This window comes from Dromiciops gliroides, chromosome 4, assembly GCF_019393635.1.
Source record: "Dromiciops gliroides isolate mDroGli1 chromosome 4, mDroGli1.pri, whole genome shotgun sequence".
NCBI lineage: Eukaryota > Metazoa > Chordata > Mammalia > Microbiotheria > Microbiotheriidae > Dromiciops > Dromiciops gliroides.
Genome location: NC_057864.1, coordinates 117,042,845 through 117,065,243, shown reverse-complemented (window position 1 = coordinate 117,065,243; position 22,399 = coordinate 117,042,845). Strand labels below are relative to the sequence as shown.

The 22,399-nt window shown below is 35.3% G+C and overlaps 1 protein-coding gene across 1 annotated transcript in view; it reads left to right on the top strand.

Annotated features, from left to right (window-relative positions):
- Nucleotides 1-22,399, top strand: part of USH2A (usherin) — a 1,082,898-nt gene that overhangs the window by 745,757 nt on the left and 314,742 nt on the right. The window contains exons 40-41 of the mRNA XM_044004202.1: nt 9,290-9,918; nt 20,793-21,130. Coding sequence (XP_043860137.1) covers nt 9,290-9,918; nt 20,793-21,130 — 967 coding nt within the window. The remainder of the gene's footprint in view (nt 1-9,289; nt 9,919-20,792; nt 21,131-22,399) is intronic.

Here is a 22,399-nt window from a genome sequence, read left to right as displayed (position 1 = left end):
AAATTCTGCCTCAGTTGCTTTCTAGCTGTGTGACCCAGACGCTTAACCTCAGTTTCTTCAGCTATAAAATGTGACGATAATAATAGCATCTACCTCCCAGGGTTATTTGAGGGTAAAATGAGATAATATTGATAAAGACCTTTGTAAACTTTGATGGGCTATATCAACGCTAGCTATTATTTATTGGATTCACTCACAGTATATTGAAGTTTGTCATCATCACTCTAAGTTTTGCTTTCTAGAATGGGAATGAAATAGTAAGGAATTAGGATAACCTGGGTCTCAAGACACCAACTTTCCCCCGCTCCAGCTTTCGTTCATCTTTGAGGTCCTTACCACAGTTTATTTCTGTAAAGCATGTGCTGATTACTTTAACACACAACCTAGTGTCCATGCTGCCAAAGCCTCCACTAAACACCGAGACTTAGTACTGCTCCCAGATTTAGACTGTGATGGATTTTGTAAGCTTAATTGAACATTTTTGCCTTGGAGCTTGAAATTCCTCTTTGATTAGAGTCAAAGAGTAGTCCTAAGCAAGACTATCATGTGTGACAGAGAGAGAAATGGAGGAGAGAGAGCCAGATGGAGAGAAAGAAAGAATTTGCAAGGAAATGAAACTAATTTCAGGGTTTTTGCCTAAAATTATATTGGAGGAATTTGCCAGACCCCCACACTGCAAGGTGGGAGAAGCACTGTTGATGCTAGCAGCATTACTTTTGTTTCCAGAAAAATTAAGTGGAATAGAGAGGGAGGAAAGGTATAGAAACATGAATGCTCAGTAGCCTTCCCCATTCATTTCAAGCAATTGGCTGTATCTTAAATTAAACTTTCTTGTCTTCAGTAAAGATAGGGCATTTTCCATATAATAACTCACTTTTATACTTTTAATGTTTACAAATAACTTTCCTTGCCAAAGAAAAAGCAAAACAAAACAACAACCCAAAACCTTGTGAGGAGAAGTTAGGTAGTATAGTGGTTAGAACGTCAGACCTGGAGTCAGGAATACTTGTCTTCCAGAATTCAAATGTGGCTTCAGACACTTACTAGCTGGGTGACCCTAGGCAAATGACTTAACCTTATTTACCTCAGTTTCTCATCTGTAAAATGATCTAGAGGAAGAAATGCCTAATGTCTCTAGTATCTTTGTCAAGAAAACCTTTAATGGGGTCACAAAGGGTTGGACACAAATGAATCAACTGAACAACAAATCTCAATACTTGCACTAGCTCCAGTAATGTAGAACACATCTCATCCATGCCCACTTGTTGTTCATCCTTTGCTCCTGAAGAGCACCAATGACAAGAGTGATGTCTTGACTTGCACATTTGGATTTGATTGAAGCAGATCTGCACAAAGTCGTCAGCCTCATTCTCTCCTCCATAGCCATTCAAAGTTCAATGGCAAAACAAAAATCAAGACAACTGGCAATGGCCCAGGATGTGGTAGGTCACCTTGGCCTTTCTAAATTAAGATCTGAGGTGTCAGTTTGTCTGAGGCAATGCCCAGTCTCAGTCAAGTAGCTCCATTTGAAACACAATGAGGCTTTTTAAAGGCCTGTTTTTTCAGAGCTACATTTCAAGAAACCATTAATGAAAACTGCATGGGACAAAAAGTAAATTATCTCAACTTTGAAAAATAATAAATAAATGTTAATACTCTCTTAGGTAGACAATGAAACTATCATTATGCCTGTTTTACAGATAAGGAAACTGAATCTCAGAGAGGTTAAGAGACTTGTCCAAGACAATATGGCTAATTGCTAGGTGTTAAAGCCAGAATCTGAAACCTGTTATCCTGTCTCAAAGTCCAGCAGATCTCTAATTTTTTGGTCTCAGGGCACCCTTACATTCATAAAAAAATGGGAGGACCACAAATAGCTTTTGTTTATGTGGGTTACATCTATTGATATTTGCCCACATAATAATGGATAATTAGAAATTAAAACTGCTAAAATTTTATTCATTTAATGATAATGATAAACCTATTACATGTTAACATAATATCTTATGAAAATTAATTATTTTCCAAAACAAAAAAGAGATGCTTTATATCTATATGTAAATATAAATATAAATGATATACAAATATAAATATATACAATATAAGCAAATTATATATATGTTTGTATATGTATTGTGTGTATATATATGTATATATATATATATATATACATATATTTAATCACAAATCTCTTTAATGTCTAGCTTAATAGAAGACAGTCAGATTCTCATATCCGGTTTTGTATTCAATCAGTTGTAACATGCTTTGGGTGAAGAAAACCTGATCTCAGATAAGTAGGTAGGACAGAAAGGAGTATTTTAATAGGCAAATATTTTCTTGCATTATTATGTAAATAAATTTGACCTGATTGACTCCCTGAAAGGGTCTCAGGGACCCCCATGCTTCTGCTGTGCAAAAATCATGTGCTGTTTTAAAAGAGAACTGAAAAGTATATATTCAAGGGAAAACACAATCAATTCCTTTTTTTTCTCTTCCATGTGTGTGGTTGAGAGGTAGAAGTGATGGAGAAAAATGGAAAATATCTAGACACAGGGAAATATGTCATAAATATGGCAGATGCTTGTTATTCCATAAGGATAGTAGTAGCCTAATACAATTCACTTCAGGAATTGGTCTGCATATGTTTGAGCTTTTAGAGCAGCTTTTAAGATCTAGCTTGCAGGGCAGCTAGTTGGTGCAGTGGATAAAGCACTAGCCCTGGAGACAGGAGGACCTGGGTTCAAAATCAGCCTCAGACACTTGACACTTACTAGCTGTGTGACCTTGGGCAAGTCACTTAACCCTCATTGCCCCGCCCCCCAAAAAAGATGCTGGAGTGGTAAAGTGGCTTAACAGGTGCATTTGTCTACTTTAAAACATGCAAACTTTCTGATAAATTAAATTATAAAACAAGCATGCTATTAAAACATTTTGTTATTAGTGTAGTATAGAGTTTAATATCCCAACCTGCATCCCTGACATATTAGTTTTCTTGAAGAGGAAAAAAAAATGAAAACATCCTAAAATGAGGGTGGGGTATAGTTATATCAATGGATTTCATTATCTTTAATGAAGAAACATGAACCGCCTCAGTAGTACTATGAGATTTATTCTCCCTCTCTCCATTCTAAAGACCTTTCCCTGCAATTGCTCTAAAGATTATCTCCTTAGAATACTGACAAGTTTAATGCATTAAACAATGAAGCAGGCATCTAGATTGCACACTGAGATTTCCTCTGTAGATTCATGATTAGAGGAGATAAATGAAGAAAGCTGATTTTAAAACACAAGTAAGATATCTGCCTATTACTACTACATATGGTGTTTTGCTGGTAAAATATTTTCCCAGTCACCCTGAAAGAACAAGGATGTGTCTTCTAATTGTTAAAATAACTTGGATATTATTATATTAATATAATATTGTGAGGATTAAAAAGCACTTGCTGATCTAGTAAGCCAATGAATATAGTAATGTTGTATTAATTATAAAATTAACAAAGTTATATTAACTTAATTTCAACAGTAGCCTGAATAGATAATATGGGAGCTTTTAGGTATTAAATTGAAAAATATTAATAACCTTTCTCTCTCTCAAATCATTTATTTACTAAATGAATATAATGGGACTCTGGACCATGCAACATCCTTCTGGATGGATTTCAACTCAAAAAAAAGTATGGAGAAATCCACTGGCTACTGTGCAATTATTTAACAATAACTTTTATACCTTAGGTCTTCAAATTTCAACTGAAAATTCTTAAGGGCTACAGCAGCTGTTTTGAATTTCCTCTCTTAGCTGAAGATGGTCAAATACTAGTGAGTAGCCATGAATCAGAGCACAGACTTCAATCAGGGGATGATAGCCTGGAACACCTAGGAAAATTCATTGGCAGCTGTAATCAGAGTAACCCAGTGTTGACCATTCCCATTTTCTTTATCTAATGCTATTTATTATGTATAAGACATATTTTCTGTTATACCCAAATACATTAAATAGATTGCCACACAGTCCATAATAGGTCATTTTGTTGTAATCTATCATCTTCTATAGTATATACGAAAATAATTATACCACTTTATTAATTTCTTGAAGATCCCTGTAACTCCACTTCAAGAAAGGTGATAATGAGTTCCAAATCCATAGTTGGGGAAATTAAGTTAGCTACAGGGATGTAGTATAGACAGTCAACAAGAATTTATTAAATGCTTAATATGTACCCAGTCATATTTGTGTGCATGAATATCCATAAAGTCATATACACATGCACATATACACACCGTTTATGTATGAATACATACACACATATACACATGTGTATATATATATGTCTATATATATCTATATATATCAACCTGTTTATATACTATGTGTGTGTATATCATATGTCATTGACAGCTGTCCAATAGAGCAGTATTGTTATTCAGTGATTTCAGTTGTGTCTAACTCTTCATGACCCCATTTGGTGATTTCTTAGCAAAGACAGTAGATCCTTTGCCATTTCTTTCTCCAACTCATTTTACAGAAAAAGAAACTGAGGCAAATGACTTACTTAGGGTTACACAGCTACCAATTATCTGAGACCACACTTGAACTCAGGACGTCTTGACTCTAGGCCCAGAGTTCTTTCCAATGAGCCACTTATCTGCTCCATCCCATAGAACACTGAGCATGTAATCAGGAAAATCTGAATTTAAATCCTTCCTCTCATATTTTCTAGGTATGTGACAATGAGTAAGCCACTTAACTTTGCTGAGCCTCACTAAGGCTTATCTAATATGCTATAAACAATGAAATCTCATATATCTATGACGTATTAGTAAGAGTTCAAGTTCAGAATGAGTTACTAGGAGTGTGGGGTTTCCTGGTTTCCTACTTTGTAAGTTATTTAAAATAAAATTCATTCTATTAAGACTAGTTTAAATATAGCCCTTCCTAAAGGTGGCAGGGTAGAAAATCATATGGAGATTGAATAAATATCCTCTGTGATTTTAGTTGGTAGGTGGTTTCCATTCATTTCCTTGTTCCACAGTTGAACCATTCTTAAACCAATCAGTACAGTTTTCTTAAAACCTTGAAATTAGAGTACTCCATAACTTTTCTTGACAATATATATTTCGCTCTCCCTATAGTCAGGAAATTCTTACTGACAGTTAACTTAAATGTCTTTTGCTAAAATTCCCTTTGGTCTTATTCTTAGTGAAATTTGAGAAAAGTAATTCACCACCATCTGAACAATATTGGTTCACCCACTTAAAGACTATTAAATACCAGTCCCTCTATTACCAGCAGCCTTCTAGTCTGCAGATGTGGCTAAGGTTCACAGGGAATCCATAGCTTATTAGGGAATAGAATAATTCACTTTTCCCTTCTGTTAACATATCAATTAGACTCTCTCAAGTGAATATCTAAAAGTTTTGTTAACTATCAAACTATAGGGTTTGACTCACCTCTACATCATGTAAGAGAGCAAACACATTCAACGTGTATTAAGTGCTTACCATGTGTATTCAGTTGTTATAGATATACAATGATCCCATGCAATTTAATAATAAAATACTCAGAGATGTTGAGTGACCTGTCCAAGGTCACAAAACCAAGCAATGGAAGAGCTAGGACATGAAACCACATAATCAAAGGTTTGTCCTCTATGTTCTTGAGCAAGGAAATAATAGTGAGTATAATGTTATGAGATTAGTCTGCTAGTATGCAGGATGAATTGTGGAAAAGACTTGAGGCAACCTGGTAAGTAGCAGTAGAAATGCTGAGGACATATTAAAGGAGAAATCAGTGAGAACCTGTGAGTCATTGAATATGAGTAGAGGCAAAGATGACCCCCTAGATGTCCTGATGAGGACACTGTTAGTGAATGGAGAAGTTAGCAATTAGAGTCTGGGAGGAGAGAGGGCTGCTTTGGATAGGTTTGGGAGTAGATTTCAGTGTTAATGAGTAGAGTGAATGTAAATCCAGAGGGGATGGCATTTCAGTATAATGAAGAGGTCAGGTGGGGGACCTGTAATGGTTAGAAGTTGTTTCAGGAAAATTAGGTGTTCCTTAGTATCTCCTAAGAGAAGGCAAGGCCAGAAGATCCATTCAGCCACTGAGAATTTCACACTCAGGCTGTCAGGCTCCCCAAAGTGTTTCCACAAACATACGCAGCCCTCTGGGAATAAAGGCTTCCTAATTCTAGTAAAAAGTAAACAAACAAACCTTTCTGGTTCCGGATATGGGATTAGAAAAGATTAATCACCATCTCCTGCCTTCGTTTTTCAGGGGAGACTGAACTTTCCAAAGCATATGAGCAAAATCGTCTCCCATAAAAGATAATTTCATTTGCCAAAATGAAACTACTCTCTATTATTAATGCTGTAATGAAACGGCCTGAAATATGAATCCAGGGTCTTAACGGAAAGGATGCCCATGTTCCCTTCTCCAGGAGTTAGTTCTCTAAACAATTACACCCAAGGAAAGAGCTTTATGGTTTATTTTCATCATTGGCCAGCTGAGCTGTGTAGCTGTCAGAATTCCCGGCCCTCCCTCCAGTGACAACCGCATTGACAACATGTTATACTCCACATTGATTTTACAGTTAAGGAGCTGATTGTGATATATAGGGATTTTAAGAATTCAGCTGAGAGGCTGACTTTTGCCTTTTATCATTCCATTAAAATTTTATAACCATCTCTTTCATGTCATTTCATCCATGAATTCTTACTTTAGAAAGTGATAGCTACTGCTGTGAGCATAACTTTTCTCATGTTCAGAGCTTTTTATTGTATTAGCAAACTACCCCAATTATAGTTATTACTCATGTTTTACATAATTGTGGTGACCCTTTCAACCATGCAGTAGCATGCTAGTTGATTTGTATATATAGAATTAGATGATTCGGCTTGTCATTTTAAAAAAGCACTAAATTGAAAGAAGGTTGGGAAGAGCCAGTCTTTAACACTTTCCTATACAGAGAGGCTAATTAGGAAACCACTTGGAGATTTCCCTTCTGAACTGCATGAGTCTAAGGACTGCAACAAGAGGAGAATGAACACTCAGTTAGGCAGGGAAGCTAATAAAATATATGATGGTTTGGAAGGGGAGGAGGATTGTGAAATTGAAATTGAGCATCTCTTGCTTCCCTAGATAAGAGATCATCTTTAAGGAAAGACTGGGCTCTGTGGGGGTTTGAAGTGCAAGTATTGTGGATACTAGCATCTTATTCAAAAGAAATAAAGGGCTCACCTTTCTCATAAGGGAAAATGCACTACTTGATTGTTGGTTACTTTTCCCTGAAGAAACTCACAGTTTGATAACTCAAAGATGAGGAATAATTAGTAACCCTTATTAGAAAATACAGAGTTTTTAAAATCCTTCCTGTCTTTCTTCTCTTTTCCTTCCTTCCTTCCCTTCCCTTCCCTCCTTTTCTTTTCCTTCTCTCACCATTGATTTTGCCAATCTAAAAAATCAGGGGATTTTGATTTTTTCAGAGAAATACAGCTACCTTTCAGGAGTTGTATTAAATAGTGCATGAAAAAGACTCTAATTTTAAAAAATCTTTAAATACAAAAAGGGTCCATTCCCACTTTGATGCAACAATTGTACTTATATACCACATAACAAAAGAAAAACAATGTCATGGAGACCTTAGGAATTCTTTTAAAGGAAACCTTGCGGGAAGTCAAAACTGAAGCTTAGATCTATCCCTAGGTCTCATTTTTTTTTCATATGTAAAATGGAGGGGGAGTGGTTAGGAACTGTGTAGCCTTCTGAAGTCCCTTCCATCTCTATGTCTGTGATCCTATGACCTTCATTCATACTAGGGTCATTGTATTTTTTTTCCTCAAATGGGCTGAACTTCCTAAATTGCCAAAAATATCTTGATTCCAGAACTGGTGCCTGATAGAAGTATTCCTCTAGATAAGAAGGACAAAGTGACTATTGCTCCTCAATTATCAGTCCAGTGGCCAATGAACAGCCATGCCTTAGATCCCACTTTATACAATTTTGTCAGTACTAAGGTAATCTGAACAGATAATGCAGTCACAGGATTTAGGCATTCATGGTTGCATTTTAAGATTGAAACCCCAGATATAGGAAATGAAAGACCGAAAAAAAAATGAAAGAAAGAAAAGAAAAGAAAAAGAATCAAAGCTGTTTTAAACAATTACTAAATCCAAGTATATCTTTTTTTTAAAGATTTTCAATAAAATCTAATGTTCACAGAAAAATCTCATAAATGTCAAAATTGCTGTGGGCAGAAAAGGGGGATATAGTATTTTCTTGATCTGTTGTAGCAATTTATAGATTTCAGGACGTGGTTTATAAGAATGCTAAATGTTCTGGAATTACAGCTGTTACTGATCAGTGATTGAGCCAGATTTGTGTTATTGCACCATGTTCTTGCTTGTACCTAGAGAGCAGTAAAGCCTCAATATAATAAAAAGCACCTGCATTTTAAATGAAATTTCAATTGAAAAACTTAACAGCCCTTCAAATTGCAGAATTTAACGCAGCCCAGTAAAGCTTAAATAACACTTTGCCTCCGCAGGCTGAGGGGTTTGCATTCAAGGTGACTTGATTGTGTCGCATGGTGAAATTATTTACAATTAAGGAATTTCTCTGGAGGGCTGCAGAGTATTTGCTGTTCCACAGTACCTATGCAGGCATATGGTGGGCCTTTTTCAGTATTCATGGAGCCTCCTGAACCTTTATGATAATTGAATCAGTTAGAGTGCTGAGTGGAGCAAGCATAAAACCTGTTAACCTAAAGGTCAGCTCTGTGCATTGTTTATTTATCAGTAGGTGAAAGAGCTAAATCGGCAGCTTCTGTCACAGTCACAGTAAAAAATCACCTATAATATTAACAGGGAGTAGATAAATTGCAAAACATGGATTAGAATGATAAACAGAATGAGGTAAAATATGGAATATATAATGAGAGATGCAGAAAGACTTTACTGGGCTGTAAAATATGCAGGTTGGTTATGACAATGTTATTGGTTATAATTAGTCACTAGCGCTCTAGAAAAATGTCAACAAAAACTAGAACTTCAGTTCTAAATGGTCTTCTTACACATTTGCATTCCTGTGTAATAATGTCCTAAAGGATGGTTTCATGACATCAGATACGATTTTCTAAAATCACCTCTGATAAGATTTTGATCTCAAAACAAAATTCAAATTTACCTTCTAGAGGAAAATATGCTTTAAAAGTTACTAAATGTGTATTATCCTGCTGGAGGAAAAAAAAGATGTCTTAAGTTTGTCTAGATCACTTACATTTCTTTTCCCTTATAGAACCAGGACCTATCGATCCTCCATTTCTTTTGAATGTGGGGTCAAGAAGAATGACTCTCAAGTGGCAGCATCCTTCAAGACCCAATGGTGTTATTACCCATTACAACATTTACCAAAATGGTCATTTTCATTCAGTGCTTCCAGGAAAGGCCTCTAACAGCACAGTGTTTCACTTACGCCCCAATAGTACCTACTATTTTCAGGTAGAAGCGTGTACTTCAAAAGGATGCTCTCTTTCACCTGAGACCCAGGCCATATGGACTCTTCCAGATGCACCGGAAGGTATCCCCAGTCCAGAACTCTATTCTGATACACCAACTTCTGTGCTTATATCTTGGAAACTGCCCCTCTTCCCTAATGGCCTAGTGGAGAACTTCACTATTGAGAGAAGGTCCAAAGGAATGGAAGAAGTGACCACACTGGTGACCCTCCCACTGAATCATTCCATGAAGTTTACTGATCAAACTGCTGCTCTTAGCCCATGGACAAAGTATGAGTACCGGATACTAATGAGCACTTTTAACGGAGGCACAAACAGCAGTGCTTGGGTAGAAGTTACCACAAGACCATCAAGGCCTGCCGGGGTACAACCACCCGAGGTGCTGGTGTTAGGACCAGATATGGCCAAGGTAGGATAATTATTGTTTTTTTTCCCTTTTGCAGATTTACCCTTGATTGACTCTGTGTGGAACAGAGCCATCTACTGGCAGAACTAGCATCTCTGCTGCCTTAGGCATTAACTGAAGAAGGTAACATTCTGGCCAGTGGCCCAAACCATTTTGAATTCGGTGTCAGTTTTTCATCTGTTCCTGTATCCCCTTAATTATATTGTTGAGATGCTTCCATTTTCCTCACACACCTGAAATGCTTTGAATGTCACAATGGGATGCTTAGCTTAACCACCACGTCAGATTTAAATAGATCAAAAAATGAGAAGAGTTGGGAAAATAGTAAGGACTGGATTAGTATGCTAACAGAAGGTCCAAGTTACCAATATTCTGATTAAAAAATGATCAAAAGAGCAAAATGATTGGCAAATGAAGTAAAAATAGCATATTACAGGTCTATCTAGGAAGTCTTCAATTATTCACAACATTCATCTGGGAATGAGCTCTAGAGGACAGGATAACTACCATTGTTTTGGCTTGCATACAAACTTCATTCAAGGGAAATTAGTGTAACCAAACAGGAGGGAGTTTTGTAGCTTAGAAGCCTCTTTTGTGTAAATACACACATGCTTCCATGGATTCAGTCTTGTACTAATGCCAAAAGCATTGGTACAGTAGCTTCAGTAGCTTGCTCACCAGAGCACAAAACAAAGGCCATTTGCATAAAAGCAAAGTTCATCTGTTAAAATTATTATTTGGGTCTCCATTGTGTTGATGCCCTCCCTTCTTTCCCACACCTCCTTATTAGGGGAACAATAAAAGATGTTCAAAAATATAGAGTTAGAAGAAATTAATTTAAACTATAAAAACCTATATTCTTTTTCCCTATTTTGTTAATTAGCTTCAATGTGAGATAGACTGAATCATGCCCTTTTACTATTAGAAATATGAGAAGTCTATAGAATTTCATCTTATTTCTATACTAAAAAAAGGACTAATCTAAAGATTGTGATAAAAGTATTTACTATGTCAATTTGTCATGGTCAATTATTTTTTAAAATTCCTCAGTATATCAAAAGATTTAGTCTCATAAAGATATGTAAGTAATCTTTGGAATTGCTTTCTATTTAAAGGAAACCTAACTTTGAAGTTGCTAATCATTCTGGGAAAAAATTTATGTATATCCAATATACATAAATATATATAATTTTCTCTATAACATATTCTCTATAACAATATATTATATAATATATTATAATATACATATACATGCATATATATATATATAATCTCCAGGTGGGATTAACAAAAACATTAATATTGCTTCTCAGGGAAAATTTGAAAAGGGACAAATAATTTTCATTTTAGTTGAATGATAGCCATTCACGCATGGGTCTACCTAGCTCAGCATAGCTGCATGAGGATCAAAGGTAGGCAAAGACAATTTGTCAGACTTATTGTCTTTTCCCATTTTCTTTGATTGCCCCTTCCTACTTTTTACCTCATCCGGTAACAAAATCACACTTACTGCCTGTCAGCCTGAAATGGAAAAGGTTGTACTAGATGAGGGAGACAGAGAGGGCAAAATATGGATCATTTTTAAAGTTCCAACATAAATTCTAGGCGTTCCCATGAGTCCCCTGGGGCAATGATAACCCCAGGTTAGGAATCTGAAAGTATATATGACTTGGTGTCTGAAATATGTAGAAATTGTGCACTAGTGATGACTTTTAAAAAAATCTAACTTTTATTAGTGTTCAAATTATTGCAGGAAAATCAAAAGCTATCAATAGGCAGAGTCAGCAAGAATATTTAATCTCATGTAGAACTTCGTTAGGTATTTTGAAACAGTTTTAGTAGTATAAGGCTTTCACATTATCAAGTTATAAACAGAAGTAGGATCTTAAGAATACGCTGAAGATATTTCAGGATATGTGGCAAAGTTGTCAAACAGAGAAACAGCAGCTGACCTGTAGCCTCAAGACAGAAAGCATGAAGATATTAAAAAGGATTTGAATGCCAAGGTGGGAAGAGTCAGGGAGAAGCTAGTACTTAATGCCAACTCAAATACAATATCTTCTATACTTTTACTCAAAATTTTGGAGAGGTTATATTTTCCCATTGGAATCTAAAGCTCCTCTTCTTATCTATAGGTTTGGATGGTTTCCTTTTGAGGTATGAGATATCCTGAGATAAAGTGTGCTGCTAAAATGCAGCCATAATGCCCCTAACTTCCAGGTTCTACAACTGGCATGTGCTATTCTTTCTCCTCTACTTTCTTGAGAGATTTTGAGACTTGAATTATGGTCATTGTCTAGGATTACTGGTTTCATTCATTGGTCTCCGTCCTCACCTTTTTATAGTGGATTACTGGGGCAGCTAGATGGCGCAGTGGATAAAGCACTGGCCCTGGAGTCAGGAGTACCTGAGTTCAAATCCAGCCTCAGACACTTAACACTTACTAGCTGTGTGACCGTAGGCAAGTCACTTAACCCCAATTGCCTCACTAAAAACAAACAAAAAAAAAGATTTAAAAAAAAGTGGATTACTAGTAATTGCTTGTTGGTTGTACTTATGGTAAAGGCATGTAGAAGAAGACAATTCTATTGGACATGTCTGTCAGCAGATATGAATGAAGCAGCTACTTACCATCTGCACAGGAACTGTTCTAGGTGCTCAAGGGAAGGGGACAAATTTATTTTATTTTTTAATGAAGAAAGTATGAATTTTTAACAGACAGACATGAAATCTGTCCGTGAGGGCAGGGGGAGACGGAATGCACATATACATAATGCATTGTGAAAACTTTTATAAAATCATGTGGCAAGTGTGAACTGTTGTGTTATTGCATCAATTCAATGAACATAGATTAGGTATCTATGATTTATGGGTCCTTTTATAGAAACAAAAGGAAAGAAAAAATGTATTAAAACATGGTCTCTACCCTCATGGAGCCTACTGTTTAGCAGGAGCATTAGAAGCATACACCAATGACTACTGTACAAAGTCATGATGGTGGTGATGATGATGGCTAACATTTTTATAGCACCTTAAGGCTTGCAAAGTATTGTAGACATATTATTTCAGTTGACAACCCTCATAATAACCCTAAGAAGTAGATGTTATAATTATCCATATTTTGCTGATAAGGAAACTAAGGCTGAATAAGGTTAAATGATTTGTCCAGGGCCACTGTTTGGGTTGGGATTTGAACTCATATTATCTTGAGTCCAAGTCCAGCAGTCTAAAACTACTATGCTAACTGCCTGCTTCTAATAGAACATAATAAGGGCAGAAGATAAGTACAAACAAAACGCTTCATGTGGTCCAAGGAACATTAACACCTTGGAAGGGACATGGACTTTTGGAACACATGGGATGAAGTCAACTTACTTGAAAGGAAAAGACAGTGGTATGTTATCTTATGAGATTTTCTGTAGAAATGGTGAAAGTAATATTTTTGTAGAATTTTCTATTTTTCCAATTTAAGAAAACGTATAAGATAAATTCTCCAATAATTCAAATATTCACCTATCACTTAATACAGTTGTAGTATTTTAGAGCTCGGACCCTAGAAATCACCTAGTGTTACTCTTTCATTTTTACAAATAAATTAACTAAACATATAGGAATTAAATAGTTTACCAAAGGTTACCTAGATCCAAGATTGGAGCCCAAATTTTCTGACTCCTAAGCTTTTGTTATTTCTAAAATGCCTTGCTATTTTTAAACTTTCAACTACATGCTAACTTAGATTTTGTTTTCTTCAGAAGAGTTCAAGACAATTCTTAAAAAGACATTGTCTTTATCAAAGAAAGGGACTTATTCTTTATTCTCAGTGCCACACCTTCTTTATATCACATTGTATATTTAGTCTGTGATATATAGAGAGAGAAAGGAGAAGGGAGTAAGTTGTTTCTATTATATATATACACGTGTGTGTGTGTGTGTGTGTGTGTGTGTGTGTGTGTGTGTGTGTATAAACACTGTCAAGCCTAGGGTCTATTGTAGATACTATAAAACATTTTTTTTTTAATCCTAGAGAGTAACAACATAAATTTAAGTTATTTAAATTAACACATTAACTTTTTTCAGACAATCAGGTTGGTTTTTAGGGGCTGAAATTTATAGAAAACTAAAACACCTAAAAGCATTTTAACAGCAATAATGTTAGATATATAATGTTATTTATGGAAAACGAGACAGACTTTTTTGACCAAGATTTGTACAATTTTAGAATTCTACTTCAGTCTCTTTTTAACTGCTGGACAAGTCACTCTCTCATAGTCTGTTTCTTCATCTGTAAAAATGAAGTAACAATAGTTATAGCATTTAACTCATAGAATTATTGTGAAAATCAAATAATTTATATAAAGTGCTTGGAAAAACTTAGAACATTAAATAAGTGTAATAGTATAACAATAATAATTATTATTACCACCATTATGCATAAAGAAGATATAGTCACATGAGGAAATTCAGGAACTGTACTGGGAGAACATTGTAGAAAACATTTGGATGAAGATTATAAGAAGAAACAAAAATAATATTGTCACAGGAGTACATCACATACCACTTGGACATTATGATAAATTACATAAGGAGCTTTGAAGGATTCTAACAATTCAGACATCTGCTGGAACATATTCTCTCTGTGTCTGTCTGTCTGTCTGTCTGTCTGTCTCTCTCTTGTTCTCTCTCACACACATGTTTAAAAAGCAACCAATAAAGTCATGATTTACTTAATGGTAATTTCATCCTTCATAAGAAATTGTGGGAGAAGTTGTAATTCTGAATCAGATCTTGACCAACCTAAACCATGAAACTGAAATTAAGTATAAATAATGGGAACCTTGGACTACAAATTATCACTCCATCTTAGAGTTCACAATAAAGAAACGAAAGAAAGTTCCATATGGTGTGACAAAAACATGGACTTGAAGAGATGAGACATTTAATAGGTTCAGAGAAAGAATGGAAAGGGAGTATCCAGTGCTCCAATATTTTGCAGGGATAGTCTGCTCATTCAACATGGGAAGCTCTCAAGAATGAATTCTAAAGATCAGATAATGGACAAATGAATTCACTGAAGGGGAAAAGATCTGCCAGATGATGCTAACATGATGACACAGGGAACTCATCACCCAACTAATTTGCTTAAAGATAAATATGGAAGACAGAATCTAGGGCAGAAAAAATACAGATGTGTACAACAGAAAAATAGGATAGCACAAGAATAATTTCAGGGTCATTGAGACCTGGAATGAGATGAGACGAGGGACAATTGCTAAGCAAAATAAAAATGAGTTCCTTTCATCTCTGCTATTAAGAAGTGTTGATGGCAACCAATGAAGAAAACAAATTATAATGAGCTGTGAAAGACTGGATTACTCAACTTTTATTCTCATAGAATCTTAGATGATAGAAGCAATAATTTAAAGTTGGAAGATACTTATGAAGCCATTTAGTTGAACCCACTCATTTTACAGATGAGTCAGCTAAGACCCAGAAACATTAAGTGACTTACCTAAGGTCACACATACAATATGTAGCATAACTAATATCTGTTTTCTCTTCCAGGGATGATAATATTCATGTTGCAAGTGTTTTTTAAATGTTTAGTTCTAAGAAATTGGGGTTCAAACCCATAAATAAGGAGCACTTAGTTGCCTTCAGTGAGTTCTAAGTCACCAGGCCCTTGAGATGATTAAGGGCTATGGTACAGAAAGTAACAGATATAATTGCTGATCTACTGGTGATGACTTTTGAAAAGATCATGAAGCAGTTGTGGAGCTGGAGAAGGAAATACGTCCCAATTTTTTAAAAAGAGAAGGGAACAGAATCTGTAAACCATATGCCAATGAACATTATTTTTTTGTGTGTGAGGCAATTGGGATTAAGTGACTTGCCCAGGGTCACACAGCTAGTAAGTGTTAAATGTCTGAGTCCAGATTTGAACTCAGGTCCTCCTGACTCCAGGGCCAGTGCTCTATCCAGTGCGCCACCTAGCTGCCCCCATGAAATGATTTAGCCAACATCACACAGCCAGCTCCCTATTCACTATGGCATTCTGTCCCTGATGACTATGTTTGTATACTAAAGATTAACTTCCTGCCCTAAATCTAGTGACCAGTATTAGAGAGCTCTCACCATTTCTGTTAAAATATTTTGTGGATTTAGATTGAAATATACAAACTGACTGTGGTAAAAAAAAAAATGCTTTCCAAGGTTGTAATTTTTTAATGGGGTAAATGGCTTTCCCTTTAAATTTTTGTATTGAATAAAATAAGAATTCCTGATCTTTAAATGACAGTTTCAGAATAATTATGTTCAATCAGTTAATCTCTCCCAGTAGTTTCCTCAATAGGGCTTTCTCTAGTGTGCTTCCTTTCATAGCCTCAACACTGGGATTTGAATCAATGAACAAGCCATTCCTGTATCCAACACAGACTGTTTTCCGAGTCATATGGTCTGCTTTCATGTACTGCCAAGGTCTAGCTTGAACTCTCAGAAGACTCAGGATGAAGAAGGGGGAGGTTGTGTAACATGGATCAATCACATGGATTGTTGCTGTGATAGCTCTTATACTAGAAGGCCCAATCAGTCCCCTGAGCCTGACCTTGGCTCATTCTTCAAGTTCACAAAGAAAGAAGGGCTCTCTCTCTCTCTGTCTCTCTGTCTCTGTCTCTCTCTCTGTCTCTCTCTCTCACACACACACCCTAACTGCAACAAAAGAAACAACCTTTCTGAAATATTTTTCTTGCCTCAGGTTTATTTGACATTGTCTATCTAGAACTCTGTTTCTTCTAGTATGCTCTAAAGAACTCAGTAAAACAGAGTAAGAAAAAATTGTCATGCAGTTCAGTGACAGGGCAAATTTTTCTAGAATTATCAGGAAGGACCTCAGTTAAATCCTTTATATTTTCTTTTGAAAAAGCTTCCAGGCCAATACTGACCTTTGGAGAATTCTCATTATGTTTTCCAATCTTAGTCAAAGCAAAATATTGAAAATCTTTAGCCCTGTTCTCTCTGAAAGGTATTTTTTCCCCTTTCCTATTCAATCTGGTTGGTTCTCCTTTCTCTTTATAATTATCTTTGCAGTGATAGATGGAAACTGGACCAATGTATGCGAGTTTGTCTTTTAAAGTTTCAGCATGATAATAATAAAAAGAAAGGGAAATGTTGGGGTAAGAATACAGATGTGATCCTTGACATATAGGGTATGTTAGTTGTTACTCAGAGTTAGCTATCTCTTATTTTATTTATTTATTTTTTGTGAGACAATGAGGGTTAAGTGATTTGCTCAGAGTCACACAGCTAGTAAGTGTCAAGTATCTGAGGTCAGATTCGAACTCAGGTCCTCGAGAGTTAGCTATCTCTTAAAAGAAATTTCAAGAAATGTAAAGCATTGAAGTCTTACTTGGGTCCATATTATTAAATCATGGATATAGAACTAGAAGGAAATTTAGAAGTAAAAAATTGTCAAATGCTTTCTTTTTACATATAAGGAAACTAAGGCATAGGGAGATGAAGTGCCTTCCCCTTTCCAATGCCCTCCCCTAAATGTTTTGCTTTCCCTCCCCACTGATAGTGTTCTGTGATTCTATGAAATGTTTGAGTAAAGTATCTTGGTTGCCCAACAAATATTTCATAATTAGAAACCAGTGTGGTATATGAGAAAAAGTGTAGAGTATTGGATTTGGAATCACTACATTCAGCTTCAACACTGGATTCTGATGCTGACTAATTGTGTGACTGTGGATTATCTGTGAATGACCTTCATTTTTCATAAATTGGGAGGATAGTATTTGCATAACCTTTGAGTTCAGATGAAACTCAAAAGTTTTATGTAAGAAACAGTACAAAGTGGTGAGTATGTCATCCAGTAAATATTTATCTGCTCCCTACTACATGTATATCATAAGGTAGGTTTTGTGGGAAATGCAGACACCATGAAGAATTGTATGGTTTGGTTGGAAAGACAAACTATGTACTAATATCCATTAAACAATAATGCAAGACAATAATGCAAAAAAGTCACGTAGTTGTATAACATTATATGCCAACCAAGTGGTAAAGACAATGAGCATTATGAGTTTTTAGGAGATAGAAATCATTATCGACCCAGGAAACTTCCTTGAAGAAATAATACCTGAAATATGCCTTGAAATACTAGTAAGATATAGACAGGCAGAGAGGAAAGGAGAGAGAATTTTAGGTATCAAGAAGATCAAGACTCCAAGAGACCAGAGGTGAGAATATATTTGAATTATTTGTGAGATTAGAAGAGGCCAATTGGTCTGGAGAAGTAGTTTATTTGAGGGAAAGGGGATAAGAGACTGAAAAAGTTGTTTGGAACTGTATTCATCTATTCATGTTATTCAAAACTGTGCTTTTTGAGAGCCCATTATATATAAAGAGTTGAATATGATACACCCTCTGCTTTGGGATCCATTGAATTAGACAGGTATAGTAGTAATTATACCTCAAGACAGAATGGAAGTACCTAATGAAGACACACATTCAAAAAAATGTTTTAAATGTGCTTTGAGATTTTAAAAGAGAGAAATTACAACCCATTAGGGTAATCAAGAAAGGCTTCAAGAATGAGGGGAGGGGTTAGATAAGCCCAATAATTGAGTCCAGAATAATTAGCGGAATTTCAGGTAAAGATTTAGGGAAAGGGTCTTCCAGATTAAGGAAATATAATGAGTAAATCAAATAACTGGTCTCAATCACTTCGAGTCAATCAGATAAACTATAGTTCTGGCTAATTAAAAAAACTAGCAGATATGACATCTACTTGGTAATCTTTGAAAAATCAGGAAGAATAATACAAGTGCCAAAGGACTAGAATATTGTAAATGATTCTGAGGTCCATGTCAAGGCTTGTATTCTTACATGACAAGGCAAAAGCAGGAAGTGGAATGTTTTCTAAGGAATAGTGAGGAGCCCTGTTATAATGGGCCACAGGAGAGAAGTTGGAGATAAAACTGGAAAGGTAGATTGAGACTATAACATTTCTTTGCTAAGTAATCTGACATATTGACAAGCATCATGATGTTATTTAACAGTTCTAAGTAAAAGAATGATCTGGGGGCAGCTAGATGGCTCAGTGGATAGAGCACCGGCCCTTGAGTCAGGAGTACCTGAATTCAAATTTGGCCTCAGACACTTGATGCTTACTAGCTGTGTGACCCTGGGCAAGTCACTTAACCCCAATTGCCTCACTTAAAAAAAAAAAAAGAATGATCTGAAGAACATGGCATTTTAGAATGATTAGTATGACAAAAATCAGTACATCATATATTTGAATTGGGGGGTGGAAATATTGGCTAGAAGTTGTGAGAAACAGTGTGTTCTGCAGACATTCAATATAAAGAGAGAAGAAAGAATCATCACTGTGATGTGAAATCCATGAGCTCTTACAAGTGAGAGAATACTCAAAGTGTGCATGTCAGTTTTATTTCCCAAAAGAGTCATTCTTTTTAAAAGTTACTGTTGACAAATGAAAATCAAGTACTAGCAAGACAGAATATTCAACATACCAACTGTGATTTGGAAACAAGGCACACTAATCTCAGTATTAAACTATTTTCTTATGGTGGAAAGGAAATGATAATTCATTAGAATAATACCATAATAATCATTTCTGGAAAAGAAACAAGAAGATATGGGAACATCATCACCTCCTTATTTTTGTCAATTTTTCTCTTCATTTTCAATTTAAAATTTAGTTTTTTCAGAATAACTTGTGGCTTTATTTCTGTTTTCCTTCAAGTTTGAGATATAATGCTTTTTCAACTACAAATGTACTAGAGAAGACAGCCTAAAGAACCATGATCAAAAACAAAATGCAAAAAAACAAACAAAAGAACAAAACAAACAGAATAACTAACACTTGCAGAACCTGGTTCATTCGATCAGTGACAAATATGTTCAGTCTTGACTTGTAGCATTTGTCCATTTCTGAAGTGTAAATAAATGTTCATGATGAAAATTTAACAACTGGCTCTCAAAAAGCTTTTTCAAGCTGGCTCCAGCATGTCTTTGCCTGGAATTTGCTCCCTCATCTCCACTTCTTGGCTTCCCTGACTTCATTCAGGTTTTACCTTCTGCAAGAAGCCTATTCCTAACACCTTCTCAGTGAGATTATTTATGATTTATCCTGTATGCATCTTGTTTTCACAGAGTTGTTTGCATTTGTGTTCCTAGATCCAAGGATTCTTCTTCCTTACAAAAAATTGCCTTCTCTTTTACTGTACTTGTATATCCATTGCCATTGAGAACTGGTTATGTCTTGTGATCTTATTCCTACCGTACTTAATTTTTTTTCAGAAGTTCTCAGTATTCATCCCAGACAGGTTAGGTTACTTAATTGTTTAGCATCATCTTCCAAAATCTGAAAACATTGTCTGGTTTAATTGAATGCCACAATAGTATTGCAATTTACAATCCACGGGAACAATGTGAGCTAAAGGATTCTGGTGCTTTGGTTAATTGAGTTGTAAACGAGCAAACTATCAAATCCTGTGGCTGCCCTATTGATGCATGGTGATGTGTGAATTTTCTCCATGTGTTTACTCAGTGTTCTTTGACATACCCACAGTGGAGATGAATCACTAAGGTGCTGTGTATTTGACAGTCCTAGAACATGTTGAGATGGAAAGCCAGATCAAGGAAATAGCATTTCATTTAATTCACGGTGTACTGTTAATTGATCCAAAATCATTCATGACTCTTCAGGAACAAAGATTCTCTTAGCAAGTGGATACTTAGAAGGTGACTTCATTAGAAGAAAAAAAACATGACAAAGCATGTCTACAAGTTTTATCAAATTGAATTGGCCTCTTTCTATATAGATATGCTGATTTTAAATATTTCTTTCCATATAGGTCATTTGGAGTCCCCCACTCATTCCAAATGGAGACATACTCAGCTATGAAGTCTGCATGCCAGACCCAAGAATTACAGTCACTCCCAGCAGCAATACCTCAAGATTTAATCAAATAATGACCCACCTCATTCCTTTCACAACCTACTCTGTCACCATAGTGGCTTGCTCAGGAGGTGGGGGACATCTTGGAGGATGCACAGAGAGTCTGCCTACGCATATCACAACCCAACCCACAATACCCCAGGGTATTAATCCTTTGTCAGTGACTCCAGTAAGTGACTCCTATATTGGGGTTTCTTGGCAGCCACCCAGTAGGCCAAATGGACCTCATTTAAGGTAAATTATTTTAGCATTAATTTATTGAAATATGTGAGTTTATTGATTATTGATTTATTATTATTATTTATTGAAATATGTGATAAAAGAGCATTGAAATTCTTTTGCCTGTAGATGTTTTATGTCTTATGCTCGAAGTGATATAGCATTATAATAGATATTTAGAATAGTTAACAAATTGATTTTGTAATACTGTGAACCCTAACTCCTTTTAGTGCAGCAACTACTTTTGTCACACTACACATACCTATTTCTCATTTAAAAAAATAGTTTTTTACTTTACTCATCAAGTAAACACACTGAATGCTAGTTTAAACATTAATTTCATACAGTCAAATTTATAAAGATAAAAATAAATTTTGGAATTACAAGATGAGGAAAGCATAGCTAGAGTTGTTGGCCAGAAAAAAAAAGATCTAGATGTGACTTCTAAGTTTAATGTGATATAGAAGTAAATAAAATTAATGTAACATTAGTCTGTACTATGAGACCCATAAGGTCCAAACAAGTTATTGATGATGATAACAAATAGTATATAGATAAACACACATAGACACATGCACACACATACACATAAACATAAGTATATATATATATATATATATATAAAATCTCTAATAGTTTAGCTAAAATAATTTTATTTAGAAATGCAGCTGATGTTGGTCAATTGCCATAATAAGCATACTTCAAAAGACTAAAAAGCGCGTTAGTTATTAAGTACTTAATTTATTTGTTAATGATATGATAATGAAAGGCAATACTAGTTTTTAAAATAAACTCATTAAAATATCTTGGAGAAGAATAACAGAAAATTCTGATCAGTATCTCCTCATGAAACAGAAAAATTATGGATGATAAAGCAAATATAAAGAATAATTTTTGAGTAACTCAAAACAAGCAGTCATCGTGAGAGCATGTAAGGATAAAAATGAAAGGGAAAATAGAGAAGAAAGATAGAAAAGGGAAGAAAAATAGGGGAAAAATCTGTAAAGATTCTTTTTTGTCATGAAGGAAAAGGGAGCTACCACATTTATGTTCTAACCACTCAGTTCTTGATGTATTTATAAAAGTAAAAGAAATGATACTAAAGAGAAAAAAATGTGAAAAGCAATAGATTAGACCCAGTTTACATGGAGAATTATGGTGTAGGTAACATAATTGTAAAGCATTGAAAGACTGATTCACAGACTATTTGAAGGAGGGAAAGCTATTAAAGGCATAGGAAAATTTCACACCTTATCACTACTGAAAAATTAGACTTTGAACACA